The 24,007-nt window shown below is 40.2% G+C and overlaps 2 protein-coding genes across 3 annotated transcripts in view; one reads left to right on the top strand and one right to left on the bottom strand.

Moving 5' to 3' along the window:
* The window catches only part of LOC310930509 (solute carrier family 66 member 2), a 58,482-nt gene extending 38,687 nt beyond the window's left edge, over positions 1–19,795 (bottom strand). The window contains exons 1-3 of one of the 2 annotated variants that reach the window (XM_083893524.1): positions 19,720–19,795; positions 15,882–16,121; positions 13,294–13,427 (exon numbers count right to left, since the gene is read on the bottom strand). In XM_083893524.1, the coding sequence (XP_083749650.1) occupies positions 13,294–13,427; positions 15,882–16,090 (343 nt within the window). In that variant the 5' untranslated portion in view covers positions 16,091–16,121; positions 19,720–19,795. Of the gene's footprint in view, positions 1–13,293; positions 13,428–15,881; positions 17,080–19,719 lie in introns of those variants that run through there. The other variant, XM_083893525.1, reaches the window with a different exon arrangement.
* A 1,455-nt stretch (positions 19,796–21,250) lies between these two features.
* Positions 21,251–23,854, top strand: hsbp1b (heat shock factor binding protein 1b). Its single transcript, XM_083893875.1, has 4 exons — positions 21,251–21,417; positions 22,769–22,835; positions 23,065–23,191; positions 23,332–23,854. Exons 1-3 carry the CDS (start codon positions 21,373–21,375, stop codon positions 23,184–23,186), a joined length of 234 nt encoding a protein of 77 aa, XP_083750001.1. The 5' UTR covers positions 21,251–21,372; the 3' UTR covers positions 23,187–23,191; positions 23,332–23,854.
* The last annotated feature ends 153 nt before the right edge of the window (positions 23,855–24,007 follow it).

Below are 24,007 nucleotides of genomic sequence, written 5' to 3'. Positions count from 1 at the left end.
ATCTCACTTTCACATTCTCTGGCCCTGCTGGCGTCTATTTATGTGAGCTGGCACTGCAGCGTCTCTGAAGAGAAAACAGGAAAATGACAACCGCACTGCGGGTCACTCAACGACTGCCAACGCTGCTCACGCTGGGTTTATTTTATAATATATTTGGCCGATGATTTGAATCTCGAGAAAGAAAGTCATTTATTTATTGAATAATAATAATAATAATAATAACAATAATAATGATGATAGGGATGGCGATGAATATTTGTTTGATTATTAAAGCGGTGATTGGTTCATGGAGGAAGTACTGAACTCATCGTTTTTTAATTAACTGACCCACATTTGACTCCGCCCACGTTGAGTAGGTGCCGTATGCTGTGGAAAAGGTGCCATTAGTTTCTTTGGTGGTTCCAGTTGATTTTAAAGTCAGATCTGTGCGAATGCATCACCCACTGTTTCTGTTGACATTTATTGACTTTCAGTGTTTGTTCGCTGTTATAAATGTGACACAGATGGACGAGGACCAGATCTGAGCGTGAGCAAACATGTTGTTGCTGTGAGGTTGCGTCAGTGTTAACTTCTTTGCTTTAACAGTTTAGACAGTTGTTAAACACAGGAGAGAGGGGGGGGGGTGCAGGGCTGTGCAGAGACAAGGGAAATTTAATAATGATAAAAAAGGGAGTGCAGAAATGATAGAGAGAAAGAAAGAGCAAGACTGCTTCTACGAGAGAAAAAACTACTGAGAGATGTTTTTTGTCTTGAATTATTCCCGCAATGTTCTCCACTGTGACATTAACCTTTGGTTCACTGTGCCTGCCGCTTCACTTTCAAAGCGTTTATTATGTTCAGGAAACGACTCGTGCTTTTACATCAGTACATTTCTTGCGAGGTACTCACTCAGCAAATAAAAAAGTGGTAACCTTGACGACTCTGAGGGCTGGCTTTGCCGTGCATTTAAAGGTTAACTATACTGTGTTATTACCAATTCTGTACATGGAATCCCTCTCTCCTTACCATTATCCTTGGCAGACTGGTTATAGTTGGTCAAACGTGATGACAGCGCGGGGGCGTGCAGAATTCCATTAATTTCAAATCCAACATGAACAATATGGAAGCACTTAAGGCTGTCAAACTAAATTTGGAATGAATCATTTAAAGGCAACGCAGCAGAGCAGGCAGAGTAAGTTTGTCTACGGGTTCTCCGGTTTCCTCTCACAGTCCAAAAACATGCAAAGGTTAATTGGACACTCATTTTCTGTAGATGAATATGAGACTGAATGGTTGTTCATCTCTGGACAAGTGGCCTGCCCACCGGCTCCAGTGAACCGCAGAACCTCACATGGAGGATAAAGTGGTAGACTATGAATGAATGAATAATTCATTCACAGTGATGATTAAAAAGTTGTTTATCTTACTTAGTCCACCTACATTTGAACAAGTGGGCTGCAGTGAATACACTTTGAGAGGCAGTAGGATGAGTTTTTACAAGGACACCGATTGGGCACAGCATGGAAAACGCCAGCTGGTTTGAGTGTCGTGGGAGACTGGTGCGCATCCAAGGCTTCACTCCGTACTGTAAATAATATCATTTTAAACTTTGATTAGCTGAGAAATTGGGTCAGGGTTGTCTTTAAAGTTTGCCATTCACACATATTCCAATTGCAATATGGGTCAGAATATCTGGAATATCCAGATATTGGGAGTTTCATTTAGGAAGCAGGACACTTTATTCGCTGTGGATTATCAGGAATCCAGAGATTATGGTAGTGGATGTCTAGACTTTCAGTGCAATATCTGTAAACAGCTTTTGTCTCTTCAGGTACTGAAAGGATTTTTATTGCCAGTGACCTTTCACTCATAGATATCCTTTTCTTGTTTGTACTGTCATGAGATTTTTCGATTGATCCACTGTCCTTGTATTTGTTTTTATTGGATGTGTGTGTGTGTGTGTGTGACTTTTCATTTATTTTCTCATGGTCGATCTCAACGTTACACAAAGGCTTTTCCTGTTTGAAAACTGTGGCCAATCAGTTTTACAAGGCATGTCTTTGTGGGTGTTAATTCCCCGTCATTCAATTGGGTTTGTTTTGCATTTTTTTGTTTTGTTCCGATAATCATTAACCGAGCTGTTTGTCGGACGACAAGACGGAACTATTCGATTTTCAGTGAGACGGCGAGAGTGTCTGAGAAAAGTCACGAAATCGACACACAGCACAGCCAAACAAAATCTCGTCAACTGGTGTCCTAGTTTTTTAGTGACATAGGTATCTCTCTCGCTAGTTTGGTATGGACACAGTGTGTGTGTGTGTGTGTGTGTGTGTGTGTGTGTGTGTGTGTGTGTGTGTGTGTGTGTGTGTGTGTGTGTGTGTGTGTGTGTGTGTGTGTGTGTGTGCGTGTGTGCGTGTGTGTGTAGTTAAGGGCAGTTCTCCAGGCAGTGATATTCTCTGGAAGCACATTGTGACACATTGGAGACAAGTCTGAGGATGTGTCTGTGCAGGTCTAGGAGTCTGGTGGATGGCACAGTGCTCAGGGCATGGCATCACCTCTCCAATTAGGGACAGTGGAAAAAAAAGAAAAACACCCTGCTATATCCTCTATCTCACACACACACACACACACACACACACACACACACACACACACACACACACACACACACACACACACACACACACACACACACACACACACACACACACACACACACACACACACACACGTATGCACACACACAGTGTCAAGCAGAGAAACACATGGCTCTAAGTTCCTGTTGTTCTCTAAAATGCATCATCCCAGAAAAGTTTAGAGTTGGGAAAACTTGGCGTTTCTTGGCAAGCGCGAGTATCTCAAACTCTTAAGTGGCTCATGAATTTAATTAGAGGAATGAACATGACAACAGCGCCTAATGTGTTTGGGGTAATTATCCACAGAAATAAGAAAAATGTACCAATTAAGAATCATGCAATTCTTCTTACACTAATTTGAGTCACATTATAACTATTTATTTTAGTGCTGTCAAACGTTAACGCGCCAACGGTGTTTAACGGCGTCAACGCTAACGCACGTTAACGCACGACTCATTTCCATGACTGGAAAAAAGACGCGCGTGACGTCATGTTTACGTGATTTGTTAAAATGAGTCTCTAAAGTAACGCTCAACTTTAAAAACAGAGGCACACAGTAAACAGGTACGCTGGTTATTTGTAGCGCTGCTGTTTTCGTTCAAAAAACAGAGCGCTCCAGTTCGATTGTAGGAGCGCTAACGGCGCTAAAAGGAGCTAATGCAGCTAACGGAGCTAACTGGTAAACGGTGCCTGGACTCCGGTGTCGCGGCATGTAAACATAACACGTCACGTGCGTCTTTTTCCGGTCAGTCGTCATGGAAACGTGTCATGCGTTAACGCGCGTTAACCTATTGCACGGCACTAATTTATTTCATGATTTAATGCGAGAAACAGGAAGAGTTTTCTCTCAACGATGTGACTGAAAAGGTCTCTGTAATTCTGCCTTTGTCATTCATCTGAAAACAGGTTCTGTCGACGTAAGCGCCTTTGACGGTATCGCGTGTCATGTAATATTTGTTCGGGCACCATTTATCTCCTCATTTATCTGCCCTCTCCTCACAGTAGGCAAGCAGCAGATGATTAGACAGGACATGATTCTCGGGACACAATGCAAATAGATGATTTTAAAAAGAGTCTTTGACAATGGGAGCGGTTAACCTGCGAACTTGTATCTGTGCGAGCGCGATCTCGTCTCGCACCTGCCGGAGGCTGCCCTTCAAGGACACGGCGTACAATTAACGTGTACTCATTAAACAGAGCACACTTTGGGAATTACTGTATCGTTTTTGTCCTTGGTTTTCTAGCTTTAATAATCACGACTGCCTGGTCACAATGCAGCTGATTAGGCCACGGTTTGTTTACAGAATGCACCAAGAAAATGGAAAACTGTGAAACTGTTAACTGTGTTATCTCACATTGGCTGATTTCTTCACGCCATAAACCTTGAGCTCCAAATACTTTTAGTAATGACTTAAATATAACAAAGTTAATTCAGTCATCAGTCATTCAGGCACCATTTTTGTTGTTTGCCTAAGCTAGTTTAACATTTCTTTGGAATCAATTAATATCTTTCAGTTCTCGTCCCTGCATTAAAGTACAACAGTTAATATTTTGATGATATATCTCATGGTAATACTGGTTTTTGTAATAAACCCATTTAAATAAATTAGATGTGTATTAAACTGGCTTTAATCCATAGACATATTTCAGAACTTCAATTGTAACATTATCGGGGTGGCGACGGTAGCTCAGTGGTCGAACGAGACGTCTTTCAACTTGAAGGTTGTGGATCCAGCGTGTGGATGGGTATGAAAAAATAAATACGTAGAGCTGCAACTAACGATTCTTTTCATAATCATGCATGATCTGTTGATTGTTTTCTCTATTAATCGATGAATCATTTGGTCCATATAAAAGTCAAACCTGGAAATGACGATGTTCTCAAATGTCTTGTCTTGTCCAAAACCAAAATGATTCAGTTGTAATGATTAATTTGTTATGTGGAGCAAAGAAACCAGGAAAATATTCACATTTGAGAAGCTAAAACTATCAGAAATCCTGATTATCGATTATCAAAATAGTTGACGATTAATTTAGTAATCGATGAATCGCTTCAGCTCTAGAAATGCACTGTATGGAAGTGTGAGTGAATGGGTGAATGGCAAAACTGTAGTGTTCAGCAGCTTTGAGTCGTCATCAAGATCGCTGCATTAATACAGACCATTAAGTAACAGCATTTGGGGTTAAATGTCAAAATCAGCTAAGTAGGAAAATATGGAAAATATGTAATTATAATATTTGCTTTCCATATTCTACATACAGACTATCATATAGCTGAGGCTGGTCTATGAATATAACAGTGACTCGGGGGGTATTGACTTAATTGTCAGTGAGCAGACATCTGGCCACCTAATAGTGTATATGGACACCACAATCAACACAACTCCCACACACATACATACATACAAAACAGATGGGTGCATATACACTAAAATACACACATACACATTATTGTACAGCATTCTCTATGAGGACACTCATATAAGTTATGCATTGCATAGCCTCTTACCCTAACCTTAAAAACTTAACCTTATTTGTAACCCTAACCCTAACCCTAACCCCAAGTTACAACCATGATAAGGACTGGCCAAAACGGCCTCACAAAGACAGATTTAGTAGTAGCTAAATTCAGACTCTACTCACACATACAAATACAAATGGTTTGTAAGGTCCTCTGTTGTCTAATGCCACACACACACACACACACTCTTAACTGACACCAACCGATGGCACAGGGTCAAAAAAAACGTTCATGAATCACTAACCCACATCCATAAATAACCACAGGTTATGAGGGCAGACCCCCAGAGAGAGAGAGAGAGAGAGAGAGAGAGTCGGAGAAATTTGTTCAATATTAAATTTTTCCATTTCAAACCACACAGGGTTTTCGCTCCGTTTGACGCGACCTTTTCCTGGACAAGGTGGTGCTAATTGAGAACAAATCAGATGCACAGTTACCAGGACACGTCTGAGGATACGCTGTAAGACAGTAAAGACAAGGAAAATAAAGTGTATGCACTGCACCATATCAGCTATAATCCAGTTAAATCACGCAACCAACATCCCTCAATCCTCCAGAATTCCTTCACCTCAAACGTCTCTGATGCTTAAAAGTCACATCAAGGAAAACAAATACTGCGGGAAAATAACTCCAAAAAGATAATTAGAAAAAATTATCTTTGGTTTAGGAGAATGTTTTCTCACCTCAGGTCCTCTTTAATCATTTCAAACCAAATAATAAAAAAATAATAATAATCTCACAAACAGTCCCTGGAAGGTATGTTGGTTTTTTTGCAGCGTTTTTTAAAAATATTCTGCCCTAGTCATCCAATGCGCTCTTTACCTCTCACCTTCCTGACTACATTTGACTTGCTAATTAAACTTACTATTATCTGGGGTTTAATTAAACACACTCCACAAAAGCAAACAGAGCACTTTTCTGTGTGCTGTGCGATATGTAAATATAATTGGCTCGAATGCCCTGTCATGCTTGCAATAGAGTGTGTGTGTGTGTGAAAATACTAGTATTTGTTACATCATTAGGACCTTCTCTGGCATAAACACTGACCATGTCAGGACCAGTAGTCCTCATGGAGACCAAAAACCTGGTCCTAATGAGGGAGCGCCTCATTGCTGAGAATTGTGGTCAGGTCCTGAGAAGAATGGCAGTTGCCCAAGTGTTTCGCCTCTTTCACACACAAGTTAGCAAGTACATTTGGGATTCTTAAACCTGGGTTAAGCTGCTAAAAAAAAATTAGATTAACACCATTCTCATTGGCAGTGGTTGTTCGGCCCACCATAGCCTTCAGACATAACATTATGGTGCTTAATATTTAGCTTCTTTTTAACTTTGGTTTCTACTTAAATGGATCATTTAGATCACGTGTCAAACTCAAGGCCCGGGTGCCAGATGTGGCCCGCCACATCATTTTATGTGGCCCGCAAGTGATTAATTGGTCTTGAAAATCTGTGTTAAAATAGGTCTATGCAGTTTTAAGGTGTGCGTTGACCATTAAAGTGATAGTTCGGAATTTTGGACATAAGACCTATTTTCCAACTCAGCCAGTGTGATGGAGACGTTTTCAAGAAATTTCATTCAGTTCTTCTAGTTGCCGAGTTCGCTGGTGCTATGGCTAGCGCAACTCAATGGTACCTGATAGCATGGCACCCAAGGCAAATCAATTGTAACGGCAGACTATCGATGTACATATCTGTGTTGATAGAATGAAATAAAACCAACCTTGCAATTTGAAGGATTTATGTCTCAGCAGCAGCAGCAGGGCGTCATACTGTTTCCGCTGCTGCTGCTGAGAAAGTAGTCCCTCAAAAATTTATGCGATGCGATGCGAGGTTAGTTTTGTTTCAAATATTATTCTATCAACACAGATATGTTCATCGATAGTCTGCCGTTACCATTGATTTGCCTCGGGTGCACTGTGGAGTCGGTAGGAGTGTTTCTAATGCCATGCTAGCAGGTACCATTGACTTGCGCTAGCCATAGCACCAGCGAACTCGGCAACTAGAAGAACTGAATGAAATTTCTTGAAAACGTCTCCAGACGTCTCCATCACACCGGCTGAGTTGGAAAATAGGTCGTATGTCCAAAATTCCGAACTATCCCTTTAACTACATTTCCCACAATGCATGGTGATTGCGTTACCCGCAATAGATCGCAGTGTATCATTGTATATGCATCATGCGACGAGTGAAACTGAATAAGTAATAAATACAGAAAATTATTTAGCAATATGTTATGTGGTAGTTACCTTTATTTTACATCATATTTGGTTACATTTATTCTGTATGCCGGTTACATCTGGCCCTTTGAGGGTAACCATTATGCTGATGTGGCCCTCAGTGAAAATGAGTTTGACACCTGTGATTTAGATGATCTGACTGATGAAATATTTAATACGGAGCACCCACGTCGTAAAAAGTTGGGATTACGACCTACATCAAAGCTCACTAATTTGCCTATGGGGCTCCCTCTACTGTTTTAGAGTGAATATTCATGCCAGTTGGCATCCGTTTTGCAAGCTTCTATGTTTTAATCAAGAGTTCCATGGGCAGCCCGTGGCCAAGTGGAAAGGGAACTTGGCTTTTAACTGGAGGGTTGTTAATTCAAGTCTCCACAGGTCAAAAGAAAGGGCTGGGGTATCCCTGAACAAGGTACTCAATCCATATTGCTCCCTGGTGCCTGCCCGCTGTTCCTAATTCTAGGAAGGTTTCTAGTAGAGGATGGACGCAAATGTGCCTTGCAAGACCTGAAACTTCCCAAGACCTCCTGATTCTGAGGACTCTGGGTCGACGGCCCTGATCTTGCAAGACTGGTTTTCCGCTAACAGACAATACGGGGAGTGGAGACAGCAACAACCATCTCCCCACAACAAGACATTTAGCCATCACAATGACTCCAGAGCGGTTAAATTAGGGTACAAATCTTGTGGTAATAGCCAGAAGATGAATAACAGTCATGATGTTGTGACGGAAATGGTGCATCTCTGCCAAAAATAGAGCAGAAAAAAAAGAAATGAGCAATTTCTTTAAAAAGACAGCCTAAACCCAACCTCTTCTCAGAGTGGGACAGAAGTGTTGGCTGTAAACAACAGTTATGCTGTGACTTTATGGGGCATTAAGTTGTTGGATAACAGCGAATGGGCTCAGTTGTTCTCGGGGGAAGCAAATGAAAGGAAAGTTTAAGTTCATTTTGCAGCATAACAGACACTGAATTAGACACAGCCTGAGCTGGCATTTAAAAGAAAAAAAGAAGAATTAATTCTCATCACGCTTCCAATATCTGTTTGGTCTAACCTCTCCTGAAGGGGTTATCTGGAGCAAATTGAAATTGCTTTCAGCACTTGAGCGATAAGGGCTTTAAGGTTGAGCACGGGGTCAAAGCCAGCGATCACGAGTTCCATCTCTTCCTCAGTTTATGGTCTGGTGGACGCTCGTCGATGTCACACAAATTTCATGCTTAAATAAGGAAATGTGGCTCTGTGCTTGGTGAGGCACAATATGGGGTTTGGTGGGCGAGAGCTGCAATTTGATGAGAAAGAAATGAGGTGAGATAGAAATAGTTTGAATGTGCGTTACCTGCTATGACCAGCAGAGGAGGATGTTGTCCAACTTTTTGATTGAACTATAACTATAATTAAGATAAACTTCCAAGTTGAAAAGACTTCACCTCGTGAATTAATCATTTTTTTTTGCGAAAATAAACTATTCATATTACCAGCATAAGATTCATTTCGGCAGCCCTTGAATTTCACAGTTTCACTTGTTCAAAGTTGCTCCACACTTTAATTGCACCAAGTCTGACACTGGAGCCTGAGGCCACATTTGCCTTTGAACATATTCTCTCCCCTCACGCTCCTCTCATCAGCCCCCTGATCTCTGTATCATACGGATATGTGATGAGTTAACCTGCAGGGGCAAGCCATGGAAGTCACTGCAAAGTCATCTCACTGTAGAAGATGGAGAATGAACATTTGACCGACTCATTTTGAACATATAGTATTATTTTTTTCACCCAAATATTAAGAGTTTTACATTTTTACATCTATTTGTTTGCGTGCAGGATGAATCTGTAAAGTACTGATGAAGATGGAAACAAGGCCTCAGTTGTTTTTGCTGACATTTCAGTCTGTAGTTGAAGCAACATCATTGCTTTAAGGCAGCATAAATAAGAAAGGCATTCACATTCACCAAAACACATTTATAATAATGAACGTGACGTGATATCATTAATTTCTTCATACAGTTATTTTCTTTAACACTTCTTTAAAACCCTTGAAAACATAAAACTCTGCATTGCATTTTTGTTGTCATTTCCTTGGAAATGAAATACAGATTGGGTTTATTTATTTTATGTGTGTAAAGGTACGTAAAGTTTGTAAAGTTAACTACTTAAACGAGTCATTTAGTCCAAATCTGGGAGTTAAATAATCCATAATTTCTGAACTTCTGATAACTTCTCATACTAAAAACACCCGTTCAGAAAAATGTCCTGAATATAATTCTGTGAGTATTTTAATGTTCAGGATCAATGCAGCTTTATGAGAAAGACACTGAATGAACGTGAGTGACAAACAGTAAAAAAATAAGCTTAATGTCATTAGTATATGGAAAACAAGTGTCCATTCTTTATCTACTCCACTATTAAGTACAGCTTAACACAGGGCCAACGTACAACCAGGACAAACAACCAGTCTGATTCACATTCTGTGCTTCTTTTAGGACAGCGTGGTCCAGATAAAGCTCATCTACAGGCCACCTCCTGCTCCGGGGTCGTATATTGCCCACCGTTATTTAACGGCTCTAATTAGCATGACACCAAACTGCTTTGGAGATCTGGAGGAACGGGAACCCTGAGTTCCTGGAGAAAAACCCCACGAAGACACAGGGACGATGGAAGAACATGTAGCCTAAACACATGACGCTTTTCCTTGAAGCGTTTCTGTGAACTGGAATTCACTGGACGCCTAAATCACAACCAAACATCTCGTCTCTTCTGGAGACCACTGCATGTTCTTTGTTTGCGTTGCCATTTTCACTGTTGTTCTTATAATATGGCTTACTTTGACACGCCCACTGACAACTGAAATAAATGTGTTGGCCTGTTCATAACTTGGTTTGGGGAGTGGATTGGTGCTGGAGCTGTGCAAGTGTGAAAGTGTCTCCTTGCAGTGAGGATCCAATGCTAACTACCACGTCATCATACTAACTATTTGGTAAGATGATGTGGCAGTGTAATAGAAAGTAGGAAGCAGAAGAGACAGTCGGGAACAACATGTTCCTCAGCAATCACGGCACAGATAAGTGACAGTTTTATACTTCTGCTCAAATCATATGTGTTATAGTAAGTGGAATATGAGGTCTGTAAGAGGGACACACGCAGACTTTTGGCAGTGTCAAATGATGCAAATGTAAGACGTCAGTGGGAAGGAAGAAGAAACAGCAAAGAGAAGATAAGGAGTCGAAGATCTTTGCGTGATTGATTCTCAGAAAGAGAGCCATATTTGGACGTCATGCCAAATGCATCTTGTAATGAGGGAACTACTTTGCATAGAGATGACCCTGAGCTGTTGGTAAGACATGGCCATGGAGGGACAGAAAGAGGAGTGGACAGTTGAGACGCATGAGCTATTCTCGTCTTTACACCATCATCTCCCTTCATACCCGTGTCCTGTGAAACAGGATCCCAGACTCGCCCTTCATGTGAGCGGGTGGTCACTCTTGAGTTTTTCATGGTGTTAACCGTAAAACCTGTGCATGGAAACTTGATCCTATTAAATCAATCATCCATCTCTGTCTTACTGTCTACGGTCACACAGGAAACTAAATATTTGGGTTCTGACTTTAAACTCAGACTCATTTTGAGTTTAAAGTCAGAATTCTGAGTTTATATATTTCCAGATTGTCTACTTTATTATTGTATTTTATTTGTTATTGTTTATTTTATTTCATTTAGCTTATTGCCTATTTTACTGCTTATTTTATTTATATCTGTATATCTAGCTCTTGTTTCCTCATGCTGTATTTCTTCCTACTTTGCACGGAGCATCTGGAACAAAAACAATTCCCCCAGGGGGATTAATAAAGTATTCTGATTCCGATTCTGATTAAAGTCAGAATTTGGGGAATAAAGTCAGAATTTGGGGAATAAAGTCAGAATTCTGAGTTTAAAGTCAGAATTCTGAGTTTTAAAGTCAGAATTCTGAGAATAAAGTCAGAATTTGGATAATAAAGTCAGAATTCTTAGAATAAAGTCAGAATTTGGATAATAAAGTCAGAATTCTTAGAATAAAGTCAGAATTTGGATAATAAAGTCAGAATTCTTAGAATTAAGTCAGAATTTTAAGTCAGAACTCAAACATTTTGTTTCCTGTGTGGCCCTAATCCTCTTCCGTATCAATGTACGTCAGCAGCCAGTCGTCTAATATTTGAGGCACCATGAAGATGTTTGAGTATGGGCTTTAATAACAAACTCTTTTTGCTGAGGCAGGAGAAACACAGATGCCTGAGATAACAAAGAACATTTCTCCACACACACACAAACTCTATAGTTTCTCTATATAAAAAAAAACTGGCAGCAAAATAAATAGTCCGACATTAAGTTTCTCCCCCTCAGGCTATAATGAAATATTTCCATCCTTCAAACATCAAACAGTTACCCGTAATTTATGCCTTTAATGACGCATTCTGCTCTGCATGATCAGAGTGTTACAAGATTCCATCATTCAATTTCACGACAGGGGCCGTTATCTAATAAAAAAAAGACTGCGCTCAGATTGAATTTCCGTCAGCCCATTTGTGAAAGCAATCGACTCCCGACGAGTCTGTAAAAACACACGCACACGATTACACATAAAGGACGGCGCCCTATAAAGAGTGACGCTAAAAATATAATCTTGGATTATACGTAAGATATACTGTAGGTACACACACACACACACACACAATTCACAGTGAATTGGTCTACTTAATCCTTCATCTCTTCTCCAATTCTCCTTTCCCCAGCACTGATGCCTCTTCTATTCTCTCCTTCCACACACACACACACACACACACTTGTTAGTATATCTTAGTGAGGACACATCATAGATATAATGCATTCCCTAGCCCCTTAGCCTGACCTTAACCATCACAACTAAGTGCCTAACCCTAACCCTTAACCTTACCCTGACCTAAATCCAATTCTAACCCTAATCCTAAAACCAGGTCCTAACCCTGAAAAAGCCCAGACAAAAATGTCCCAACAAGGTCAAAATGACCTCACAAAGGTCACACAGGTTTGTGCAGCTCTTCTGAGGACACTGCATTGACCTCCGTTCATTGGTATGGCCTAAACCAAGCCTTATTCCTAATCTTAGCTCCAAACAGGAGGAAATTAGGTTCCGCCTCCCTCATTAGGACCAGGTTTTGGGTGTCAACGAGGTGTGCATGGTCCTCAAGAGGTAACAAATACGATCTAATTCTAAGCCTATCCCAAAAAGCAAGTCTTGACGCTCAAAAAGCTCTTTGACATTGAGAGGTTGAGCTAAAATGTCCTCACAATGATGGAAAAGCTGTCCTTTCATACTAATAAAGACATGCGCACACACACACACACACACACACACACACACACACGCACACACGCACACACGCACACACACACAGAGTCAGTGGTGCTCAGAATAGACTAATCTCATGTGACAGTACACAACTAATACATCTACTGGACATTTCTGCTTTGCTTCACAACTTTCACATAATACATTTCATACAATATTTATAATACCACTAGTATTTCACCTTTGGGGGTTTAACTGTGCTAAAGTACAGCAGCCTATAGTTTGATGCATGGGACAAAAGCAGCAATTGAGTATAGAAAAAGGGGGAAATGAAAACGAGATAACAGAATAAAATTGCTGCAGTCGTTTGTTTCACAGCAGCTTTGCCATTTAGCTCTTTTCCAATGGCGCCCTCTTTTGTCGAGACCTGGGAGTTGACGCGCTCTACTTCAGAAACTGCTGACTGACACAGGAGGTGTGGTACGCTGGATATAAGATTGCACACATTGACATGATTGATGTCGACACGTGTAAGTGACAGCGGGTGTCGTGTCTGTGCTTATTGTGTCGTTCTGTAACGGGCCGCTTGTCAGTCAAAAGCTGTTTTTAGCCCCACGGTTTACCTGTGAGTCTGTGCTGCTTGGTGCTCACTCGGTTGGTGTTCTGGACGCCGCAGCACAGGTGGAGCATGGCGAACATGGTGAGGATCATCACCGCACTCTGCAGCAGCAGCGTCACCTCAAACTGCTTCCCTATCCTGCGCAGACACGACCACAACACCAGACATAGATAGAGATAGAGGTTTTTAAATTATAAACACAATGTACTTTTTAATAAACTTAGATTTACACCCACTGGCAGAAAATGCAGCACTTAAAAAATGGACAAATGGATTGAGGCTAATCCGACTATTATCTTCTGGAATATGACCAAACGATTTAAGGAGAATATCTAATCAGAAATGTGCAGACCGATATTGCAATTAGGATTTACTGTGTAATAATTTGGGGAGATAATCACTAGATTTAGAATATGATGGAGGATTAGTATATGTCACCATCAAAATATTAAATATCCTACATTCTAATACGAGAACTTAAGGGTGCATTATGTAATAAATCTAAATAAAATCCTCCTAATACAGTTAGGCCCATAAATATTTGGACATCAACACAGTTCTCTTTATTTTGGCTCTATACATCACTACAATGGATTTGAAATGAAATGAACAAGATGTGCTCTAACGGTACACTTTCAGCTTTAATTTGAGGGGATTTACATCTATATCAAGTGAACGGTGTAGGAATTACAACACTTTCTATATGTGCCTCCCACTTTTTAGGGGACCAAAAGTAATTGGACAAACTAAACAATCATAAATCAAACTTTCATTGTTTAATACTTGGTTACAAATCATTTGCAGTCAATTCCAGCCTGAAGTCTGGAAGGCATAGACATCATCAGACACTGGGTTTCATCCCTGGTGATGCTCTGTGAGGCCTTGACACGCTCTTCAGTTCCTGCTTGTTCTTGGGGCATTTTCCCTTCATTTTGGTCTCCAGCAAGTGAAATGCATGCTCAATCAGATTCAGGTCAGGTGATTGACACTGATAACATTCCATATTTGCCTTAAAAAACTCTTTGGTTGCTTTTGCAGTTTGCTTTGGGTCATTGTCCATCTGCACTGTGAAGCGCCGTCCAATGAGTTCTGAAACCTTTGGCTGAATATGAGCAGATAATATTGTTGGAAACACTTCAGAATTCATCCTGCTGCTTTTGTCAGCAGTTACATCATCAATAAACACAAGGGAACCAGTTCCATTAGCAGCCATACATGTCCACACCATGACACTACCACCACCATGCTTCACTGATGAGGTGGTATGTTGTGGATCATGAGCAGTTCCTTTCCTTCTCCACACTCTTCTCTTCCCATCACTGTGGTACAAGTTGATCTTGGTCTCATCTGTCCAGTGGATTTTCTTCCAGAATTATAACGGCTTTTTTAGGTGTTGTTTGGCAAATTCTAATCTTGTCTTCCTGTTTTTGAGGCTCACCAATGGTTTCCATCTTGTGGTGAACCCTCTGTATTCACGATGGTGAAGTCTTCTTTTGATTGTTGACTTTGAAACACAAACACCTACCTCCTGGAGAGTGTTTTTGATCTGGCCAACTGTTGGGAAGGGCTTTTTCTTCACCAGGGAAATAATTCTTCTGTCGTCCACCACAGTGGTTTTCTGTGGTCTTCCAGGTCCTTTGGTGTTGCTGAGCTCACTGGTGCATTCTTTCTTTTTAATAATGTTCCAAACAGTTGATTTGGCCACACCTAATGTTTTTGCTATTTCTCTGATGGGTTTGTTTGGATTTTTCAGCCTAATGATGGCTTGCTTCACTGACAGTGACAGCTCCTTGGATCTCATATAGAAAGTTAACAGCAACATATTGAAAATGCAAATGTCACTCCTGGAATCAACTCCAGAACTTTTACCTGTGTCATTGAAGATGAAATAATGAAGGAATAGCCCACAATTGTCCATGAAATAGCTTTTCAGTCAATTGTCCAATTACTTTTGGTCCCCTAAAAAGTGGGAGGCACATATAGAAAGTGTTGTAATTCCTACACCGTTCACTTGATTTGGATGTAAATACTCTCAAATTAAAGCTGAAAGTGTGCAGTTAAAGCACATCTTGTTCGTTTTATTTCAAATCCATTGTAGTGGTGTATAGAGCCAAAATAAAGAGAACTGTGCCGATGTCCAAATATTTATGGGCCTAACTGTATATCACAGAGACTCAGGAATAATGTTCATATAACAAACTGAACTCACCAACAACAACAGTACAGCCAAAATATTTGCATTAAAAAAATATTTTGCAGACTGCAAATCATGTTTATGTTTTGAAATCATGTTTTGGCATGTGGCGCCACCTACCGCCATCTACCAATCATTGCAGTCAGTAGAGTCTCAGCTACCGAGCAACCACGGGTTGCCAGTTACGTCAGAAAACAAAACCTAAAAGACCTCGGTATTTTGAAATTGAATGTGGTAACCGTTTTTGGCCACATTCTGACATATGGCACCTTTAAAGATATTAATTGTTTCCAGAGTGTATGAGATACATTTTATTTTTATTTTAGAGCATATAAGTGAAAAATAGAAGATGTAAATAGCTAATAGATGGTTTATTTTATTCTCGTTAGCCTCCTCACCAGAAGAAAATGCGCAGAATGTTGGCGATGAGCAGCACCAGACACACTCTGGTGGAGAAGCCCTCGCTGTTGCTGCTCCTGGTGATCTCCTGGTACTGCGGCACGTAGGGCAGGACGCCTCCAAACACCATGACGCAGGACGCCAGCCAGGACAACAGCGTCCACGAGCCCTCCATGTCCTCCTCCTGCAGGACCACCTCTGCATCCATCACGCTGAGGGAAGCGTCTACAGCTCAGACCCTGGAGATAAAAAGGTTACAGGATAAATTATATTGTACTGTAAGAAGCTGGTATCAGAGAGCAAACCAATGAACAATGGGGATCGAGTGGAGCAGTTTAGTACAGTAAGGTAAATATTTTTTTCCATGAGAAAAGGTTCCATTTTTTGGCACTCGTCCCTTGAGGTACCACACTAAAATGGTACGGTACGGTCAAGATGAACCTAGACTGGCTCAAACACGGCGATCGGGCACAGTCCACACGTCGTCTACCAAGTAAAGGTACTGTTCAAAAGTTTGGGGTCACAGAAATGTCCTTATTTTTGACGCAGCAAACATTTGATTTTTAATGGAATATGTACATAGGTGTATAGAGGCCCATTTCCAGGGTTCTAATGGTACATTGTGTTTGCTAATCGAGTTAGAAGGCTATTGGATGATTAGAAAACCCTTGAAAACCCATGTGCAATGATGTTAGCACAGTTTTCACAGCTGAAAACAGTTATTATTTTGAATAAAAATCATTATTCTCAATCTTGTCAATGCCTTGACTTTATTTTCTATTCATTTTGCAACTCTTTTGATGAATAAAAGTGTGACTTTTAATGGAAAACATTTACAAACATTTAATGGTGACCCCAACCTTTTGAACGGTAGTGTAACTATTCCAAACCATACCGTACTGTACCGTACCAAACTGAGCAGGAAACACAGCGTTGGAGAACTGAAGTCACAGATGTGAAACATCCCATAGAGAGACAGTAAAAGGACAGTAAAATGTAATAAGTTACAACAGTGTGTCCCGTGAACCAGCATGCAACCTGAACCTGAAACAGCTCAGTGATCATTAATTTGATCATTCACACCTTGTGATTCTCCTTCTGTGTGACCTGCCGTGACAAAGGCCTATAGCCGGTGAAGGCACTGCTGAATGGGAGGAGGAGTCGGCATGAGCTGCCACTTCTGTCGAGATAACAAGTCAAAACTCAAACTCTTTATCTCCTCCGACTAACTGACTACTATCAGAGTGGAACACCTTTTTTGTTTGTCGAGTCTACACAGACGTACCAAGCTGCTATGTCTCAAACTCAACTAGAGCTACAACAACTAATCAATTAATGTTGTTTCCATGATTAAAACAAGATTTCTGATTGTTTCAGCTTCTTAAATGTGAATATTTTCTTAATTTCTTTGCTCCACATAACAAAAAAAAAATCATTAAAACTGAATCATTTTGGTTTGTGGACAAAACAAAACATTCGAGAACATCGTCATTTCCAGGTTTGACAAACACTGATCAACATTGTCTGAAATTTTATGGACCAAACGATTAATCGTGAAAATAATGGACAGATTAATCGACTGGCATCGCGACACATAAAAGTAAAAGACAACAAAAGATCTCACACTGAATAAGACACTTAAAAACAATAGTAAATAAGTAAATAAATCGCTCGTTTGAGACTTTATGAGTGGAGTTTGCATGTTCTCCAAGTGTGCATGTGGAATTTTCTCCAGGTTCTTCCTCCCACAGTCCAAAAAACATGCAAGGAGGTTAATTGGACACTCTAAATGTGAGAGTGAATGGTTGTTTGACCCTGCTTTTCCCCCAATATCAGCCTCAGAAAGAGAGTGAGAGATTGAGCTAAATTCGGGGTCAAGTGCCGTGCGACGGCAACAGGTGAAAAACTGAACAAATACAGAATGACATCTAATCTAAAACTCATAAAGGAGAGCAAGTCAGCACATAAGTAAGGCTTTTTTGAAGGGGACTTCACTGATTTAAAAGGAAATGGCCTGCTGCTCTCCACAAGCCTGTTTTAACTTTTACTTTTAGTTTTAAGTCTTCCTATTTTCAGTCATTGGACGACTGCCAAACAAAGCCACAATACAAAATGTAAGAAGAGATTCAATATAACACTGATTCAACAAAGACATTAAAACAGCACGCACACATACACAGACACACTTCATTTAAGTGAAACAAAAGGAAACTGGACTTTCCTGTTCTGTCTACAGTACTCCTGATTCTGGTAGTTGAGCAAATCCTACTTTACTGCTCTTTTTATGATTAGCAGAAACACTATACGAGTGCGTTAATTCACGTGTCAACAAGATCGTGACCTGCCCACAGCGAGAGGAAGTGGAGGTTGACAAAGGCGTGATCCCTGTGTTATAATCGTTGCATAACTTGAATGGCAGTGCTATTTTTTCATTGACACACACAGGGCCCAGGCATAATGTAAACATAAAGCCGTGTGTTCCCATAAAGTGCTTGGCAGCCAGTCAGCTGACAACAAGTCAGTCGGTAAAGCTTAGCAGAGCAGTTGACACACGGGGATCGGATTTTAGAGTAAAAGAACACATAAAGGTCCAGTGTTTACGTTTCAGGAGGGTTCGTTCAATGGCAGAAAATGAAGAAATATGTTTGTAAATGTCACTTTAATATGATTAAGTATAAGTTATAAGCTAATAAATTAAGTTTATTGTTGTTGTAGCCTGAGAATAAACTTTTATTTGTATTTTAGGTAAAGGGCCTGCTCTCTTGAGGTCATCATGTTTCTACAGGAATCCCAACAGACAAGGAATTATCCCAAAGTTTTCTGAAACATGAGTAAGGTAGTGAGATACCAAAATAATAATCTGGGGCAGGTAACGACATTAGGCCGGAAACTTGATTATGAATCGATGACTAAATTAAGCGTCAGCTGTTTTCAAGCGCAATAAAATAAACTCATAAAATAATTTTATGAACCAAACAATGACTAAATAATTGAGAAAATAATCAACAGATTAATTCATTACAATTAAATGTGACCGTTGACCTAGCATAACCCAGTACAACAGTTGTGTTTACTATTTATTTTCTTATGTAAGTATTTGTTAGTTACACAATTATTCCAATTGAGTTATACATTTAGTTACTACTAGAATATAATATTGTGACTTAAATATCGTGGTGATTCCCACCCCTTATAACTAGTGTTGTTATTTAAAGATTAATAATGGATGCAGTCCCTGAACGCATCACTCCATATTACCATCAAGCATTGATGTAAACATTGTTTTATTTGACTTTTTTTGAGTCATTTTATTGACATTGGTGATGTTATATATCACCCTGATGGAATGCAAACTCATGGCGTTTCTGAAAAAGAACTTTAATTTCCCTGAATAATGAAAGTTTTTCATAGTTTTCTTGGGATGTTAAGGGTCCAGGGAGTGGAGACGACAGCAGGCAGAATGTGAATGAGTGAGTGAATGAATGAATGAGTGAGTGAACATCATCACACACAGAACAGGCTTGTGTGTGTTATGTAAGCAAAGCATAGCTGTACGGGGTTGGGCCAACATGCCTGAACTTTAAGGCATCACTTTAGGTCTGACACATTAAGCTAGTTAGCAAACACAGGTTAACGCCGTTAAAACACGTTTACGCGTGTGTTGCGTTCAAATGACCTGTATACTACGTAAAAAAAAAAAACATCTCTAAAATAAGCCGAAAAACGTCCACATGTGTTGTCATAATAACGCGCTGATAATGATTTGTAGCGCGCGGCTGTTTGAGAGGTAAAATGTTCACATTTTAAACCGTTTAAACCTTTAAAGCTTTCACTCACCAGCAGTCGCGTTCATTCACGTCAACGTGCGTTCACTCCACGCGAGTCAAAAACACTCTGACACGGACAAGCTCACACTTTTGAAATCACTACTACTCCTCCTCCTCCTCCTCTCCACACACACACAGGAGGAGGAGACACACAAACACACACTCAAATCTGCACAGCTATTCCTGTGAGGACACTGCTTTGATTTTTTACCAGAGGTAATTTGATCCATGGAGACCACCGTACTTACGAGCAGGGACGGGCCCAAGCCTTCACGGGGCCTTACGCACATTTTGATTTGGGGTTGGGGGAGTGGAGGGGGGGGGGCACTTTATCAACGCCAATAATAAAGCAGTAAATGACATTTGGGGGGATTCTGCACATTTGTAGCTGTCATGTTCTTACCCTTATATTGGCTTTAATCTTAAATGGTAGCAAAAATCTGATGAATTCACTGTGTATTCAAATGGCACAATACTAACAGGTGGGGCTGAGTAATTATTCGCAATACTGCAATTTTTCTTAAAGCCAAAATCAAAATTTAGATTAAATAGTGTCCTTGCCCATACACGTCATATTGTCGAGACTGAAGAAAACAGAGACCTACACAAATATCACCCTGTAACCATTTTAAATATGTTATTCAAATGAAAATCAGAATAATTATGTTTAAAAAAAAGTATAATTCCTTCTCATATTGCTATTCATATCACAATTTATGTCAAAACAATAGCACTTAGATATGTGTTCAAAGGTATAGTAGTATTATAATGAATATGGTGTAATAAAAAAAGTAACAAAATAAAATAATAGATGATGCATATATTGTCACCATGGCAATGCCTGTCATTTAAAAAAAAAGTGCAAAAGTGCAAGTACAATAAATAAAAAAATAAAAAAATAACACTACAATGAAAACCAAATGACTTGAAACAGCACCTCGTTCATTCACAAATAAGTGCAAATGCACAACAGAATGCTCTATGGGGCCCCCTGGTGGTTAGTTTGCGGTGCATTGGGCTGGCTCTGCACAAGAGCTTACAAAACACCCATTTCTTCTACCTGTTTCAGTACAACAGTGTGGTTCTATAGTCACATGGATCTCATAAAAAATAAGCATGTTGTTCTCAAAAGTGATGTACACATAAAGATGTATAAACAGAGGGGGGGGGGGGGGGCAGAAAACACAGTAGAGGTGGTTACTCCCCTTGGTGCCCCCTCGTGGTGGCGGTCCTGTTTTACAAGGACATTGATTGAATCACCGTACCTTGACTGTGTCAACAGTTTTTGGTCCCCACAACATTATTAATGTAACACAGAACAGCCTCATTCACACACACACACACACATGTACCATTGTATCAGCATAAGTTGAACACTTACCAAAAATCAGTTTCTTTTGTCACCGGTGACGATTTTTAGGCTAATTTTGCCCTGAAGCTTTGAAAACTACAAACTACAAGTACTGCGCCATTCATTACTACATTTCCCACACCGCGAATCAGCTCTCGCGAGAGTCTGGCCGTTGCGTGAGGAACAGCTGACTGTGTACAGTGGGTGGTGCAACGGACTGACTGCTATCTGTTTGGAACAGCCACTTTACCTGCTAGCAAAAAAACAATCCCATCGCCGATTAAAGGCACCGATAACCATTCACACCACACCATGGCCGAGACGGATCCCAAGTCGGTGCAGGACCTCACCAACGTGGTGAGTCACGATCTAGACGCTTAGCAAGTCCGCGTTAGCCACAGTAGCTTCAGGCATCGGTTAGCTATCGCGAGCTAGTTAGCGAGCTAAGTGTTAGCCAAGATTGAAACGAGGCTGTAGCAGTTTGTGGTGTTTCTCTCGCGGGGGAATTACAGATATTTCCCTACTCGCTGCTTTAAAAAGAAACAAACAAAGCGAGAGCGCAGCGACTTTTGCTTAGTTTGACTGTGTTATGTAAGTGACGGTCAGTCAGTTCATCGTGACATCACCAAATCACAACTAGAGTTAGCAGCGTAAAATTACGTAAAACAGGCTAAGCTGATGTTTGTTTATATAGAGACTACTGCACTAAATGCCACCCCACTGTGGATGGCGTCAGTTCTCATGAATAATGTGCAGTTTTATAGATAAATCTCTTTATACTACACGGACCCGTTGATATCTTACTGAGACTGTTTCAAAGTGTTGTCATGGTGATGAGTTCTAGTCGTGCAGAGGCATTGATTTTCCTATCTATTCTTATCTATCTACAGTACACATTTTACCAGCTGTTTTAGAGCAATTACCCATTGTTTTTATATACATATATATGATAACTCACTCTCAAAAAATACATTTAAACATCACAAATCATCGCAGCCCCTACCATAATAAAATTAATATAAACGTGTGCACAATATAAGGCTTCTGAGTCTTCCTTTCATGACGGTACCACCTCATATTGTTTTGAATAGACACACTTCCAATATATATTTGATAGAATAATCACAACTTAATGTTATGCCTGTTATTTTGAACGTATGCACCTCATATTAATGACATTGCTTGTAAATTCTGATGCATCTTTTTTCCCATTTGCATTAGAGGAATACTTTTGGTAACTCTTAAAAACAAATATATGCACTTAGTGTATACAAGTGGAACTATCGATCGGTTTCCGAGAGCATGAGGACAACTTAGTGGACCATTCCGATTCTGACAAAGCTGCGTTATGTAACGGGAATACGTGCAAACATGCTTCTCACAGTGAATTAAATATTTATCTCGCATGGTTGCTGAGGTTTTATATGGTTGTCCAGGAAACAGGAGACTTATGTTATCTTGTCCTGTTGTTGTTTTTTCCAAATCATTCATTATCATTCACAGGCATAGAGCCAGTATTATTAATGTGGTGCAACTCACTGGCAGTGCTACAATAGTCTCACACATACCCACAACTTTGACTAAATAAAACTTATTGTATCAGTAAATAGTGTACACAATATGTCCCTAAAGGTTTTTACTACACCCTCACTATGTTGTTTTTCTTGTGTGCAATGAATAAAATTGATATTTGTTGTTTGTGTTTCAGGTCCAGACGCTGCTGCAGCAGATGCAGGACAAGTTCCAGACCATGTCAGACCAGATCATCGGAAGAAATATCCTTCCATTAAAATAAAATGCCAGCACTCATTTTCACATAAATGCATTGTTTACCCTTTGTTTTCCCTCTCGTTCCATAATCAAGGGTGTTTAATGTTCTATTTCTATCTGCTTCCTGTGACATTTCTTTCCACATTACTGACTGACAGATAATTGTAGCTCGTTTAAGAGCGCCGTGTGCGCTTGTCTCTTTTTTTTAATTACGCACCTTAACCTCCCCTGCACTCGACGAAATGAGCACACGCATTGATGATTTGGAGAAGAACATTGCCGACCTGATGACCCAGGCTGGTGTTGAAGAGCTTGAGGCACCACCAGAAAAGCCTAAAGAGGGCCAAGGCTCATAATGAAGGTAAGAGGGAAAAAAAAGTCTCTTTCTCTCCTAACAATTTAACACGAGTTTAGTTTTGTTTGCATTCCTGTTTTAATGTTAAATTCCTCTTTGGGGTCTGCTTAGCACAGAGTGAGTAATTAGTGTCATCTGTCCCGCAGGTAACGAGGCGTGAAGTGGGTCCTAAAAACAGGAGCAGAGGACTTTTTCGTTCTGGAAATGACTTCTATTGATTTGGTGTGTCGTTCTGTGAAATGCTTTTTTTTATATATTGACTATTGTGATAAATGGTAATAGTTGTTTAATGGCTTGGAAAGCTGAACAGTGTTTGTGAGCTAGAGTAGTGTGATGCGCCTTCCAGAAGATGCTTGTGTGCTGGAACGCAACTTGGTGCATTTACTGTAAACCTGGACTATGCTAACTCTGCTTTATTGCCGTCGTCATAAAGCAGAGTTAAATTCAGTCCTGTGAGGCGACGGCTGACGGGGAACAGCTTTTACCCCGAGCTTGTGCTGAGAAGTACAACCTGCAGCAGGTCAACAAGCCAGTAAGAACCGCCATCCTTACCAACAGAACGGGCACCATGAAGGTTTAACAGTGGGTCTAACAAGTAGCACTGTTAACTTGTGACCAATGTGGATGCATACCACTTTTGATTTTCATCTATTAAACTATTTAATACTATGCCGTTTGTCTTATGTTGCATATTTGGCCAGGTGCTAAGTCAACTTTCTGAAATATAGAAATAATTCTGAGGTGCTCATTGTTTTTTTCCCCCTTTTATTTTTTCAAGTTATATTTGTATTTTATTATGCAAAGTATCTAGAACATGTTGCA

This window comes from Microchirus variegatus, assembly GCF_963457635.1.
Source record: "Microchirus variegatus genome assembly, chromosome: 8".
Taxonomy (NCBI): Eukaryota; Metazoa; Chordata; class Actinopteri; order Pleuronectiformes; family Soleidae; genus Microchirus; species Microchirus variegatus.
Note: the sequence above shows the minus strand (reverse complement) of the source record. Positions and strands in the feature narration are given on the sequence as shown.

Excerpts from the sequence above, each read along its gene's own strand:
- hsbp1b (XM_083893875.1), top strand. The coding sequence starts at position 21,373 with ATGGCCGAGACGGATCCCAAGTCGGTGCAGGACCTCACCAACGTG. Across the intron at positions 21,418-22,768 it reads TGCAGGACCTCACCAACGTG|GTCCAGACGCTGCTGCAGCA; the intron begins GTGAGTCACGAT and ends TTTGTGTTTCAG. Across the intron at positions 22,836-23,064 it reads AGACCAGATCATCGGAAGAA|TCGACGAAATGAGCACACGC; the intron begins ATATCCTTCCAT and ends CCTCCCCTGCAC.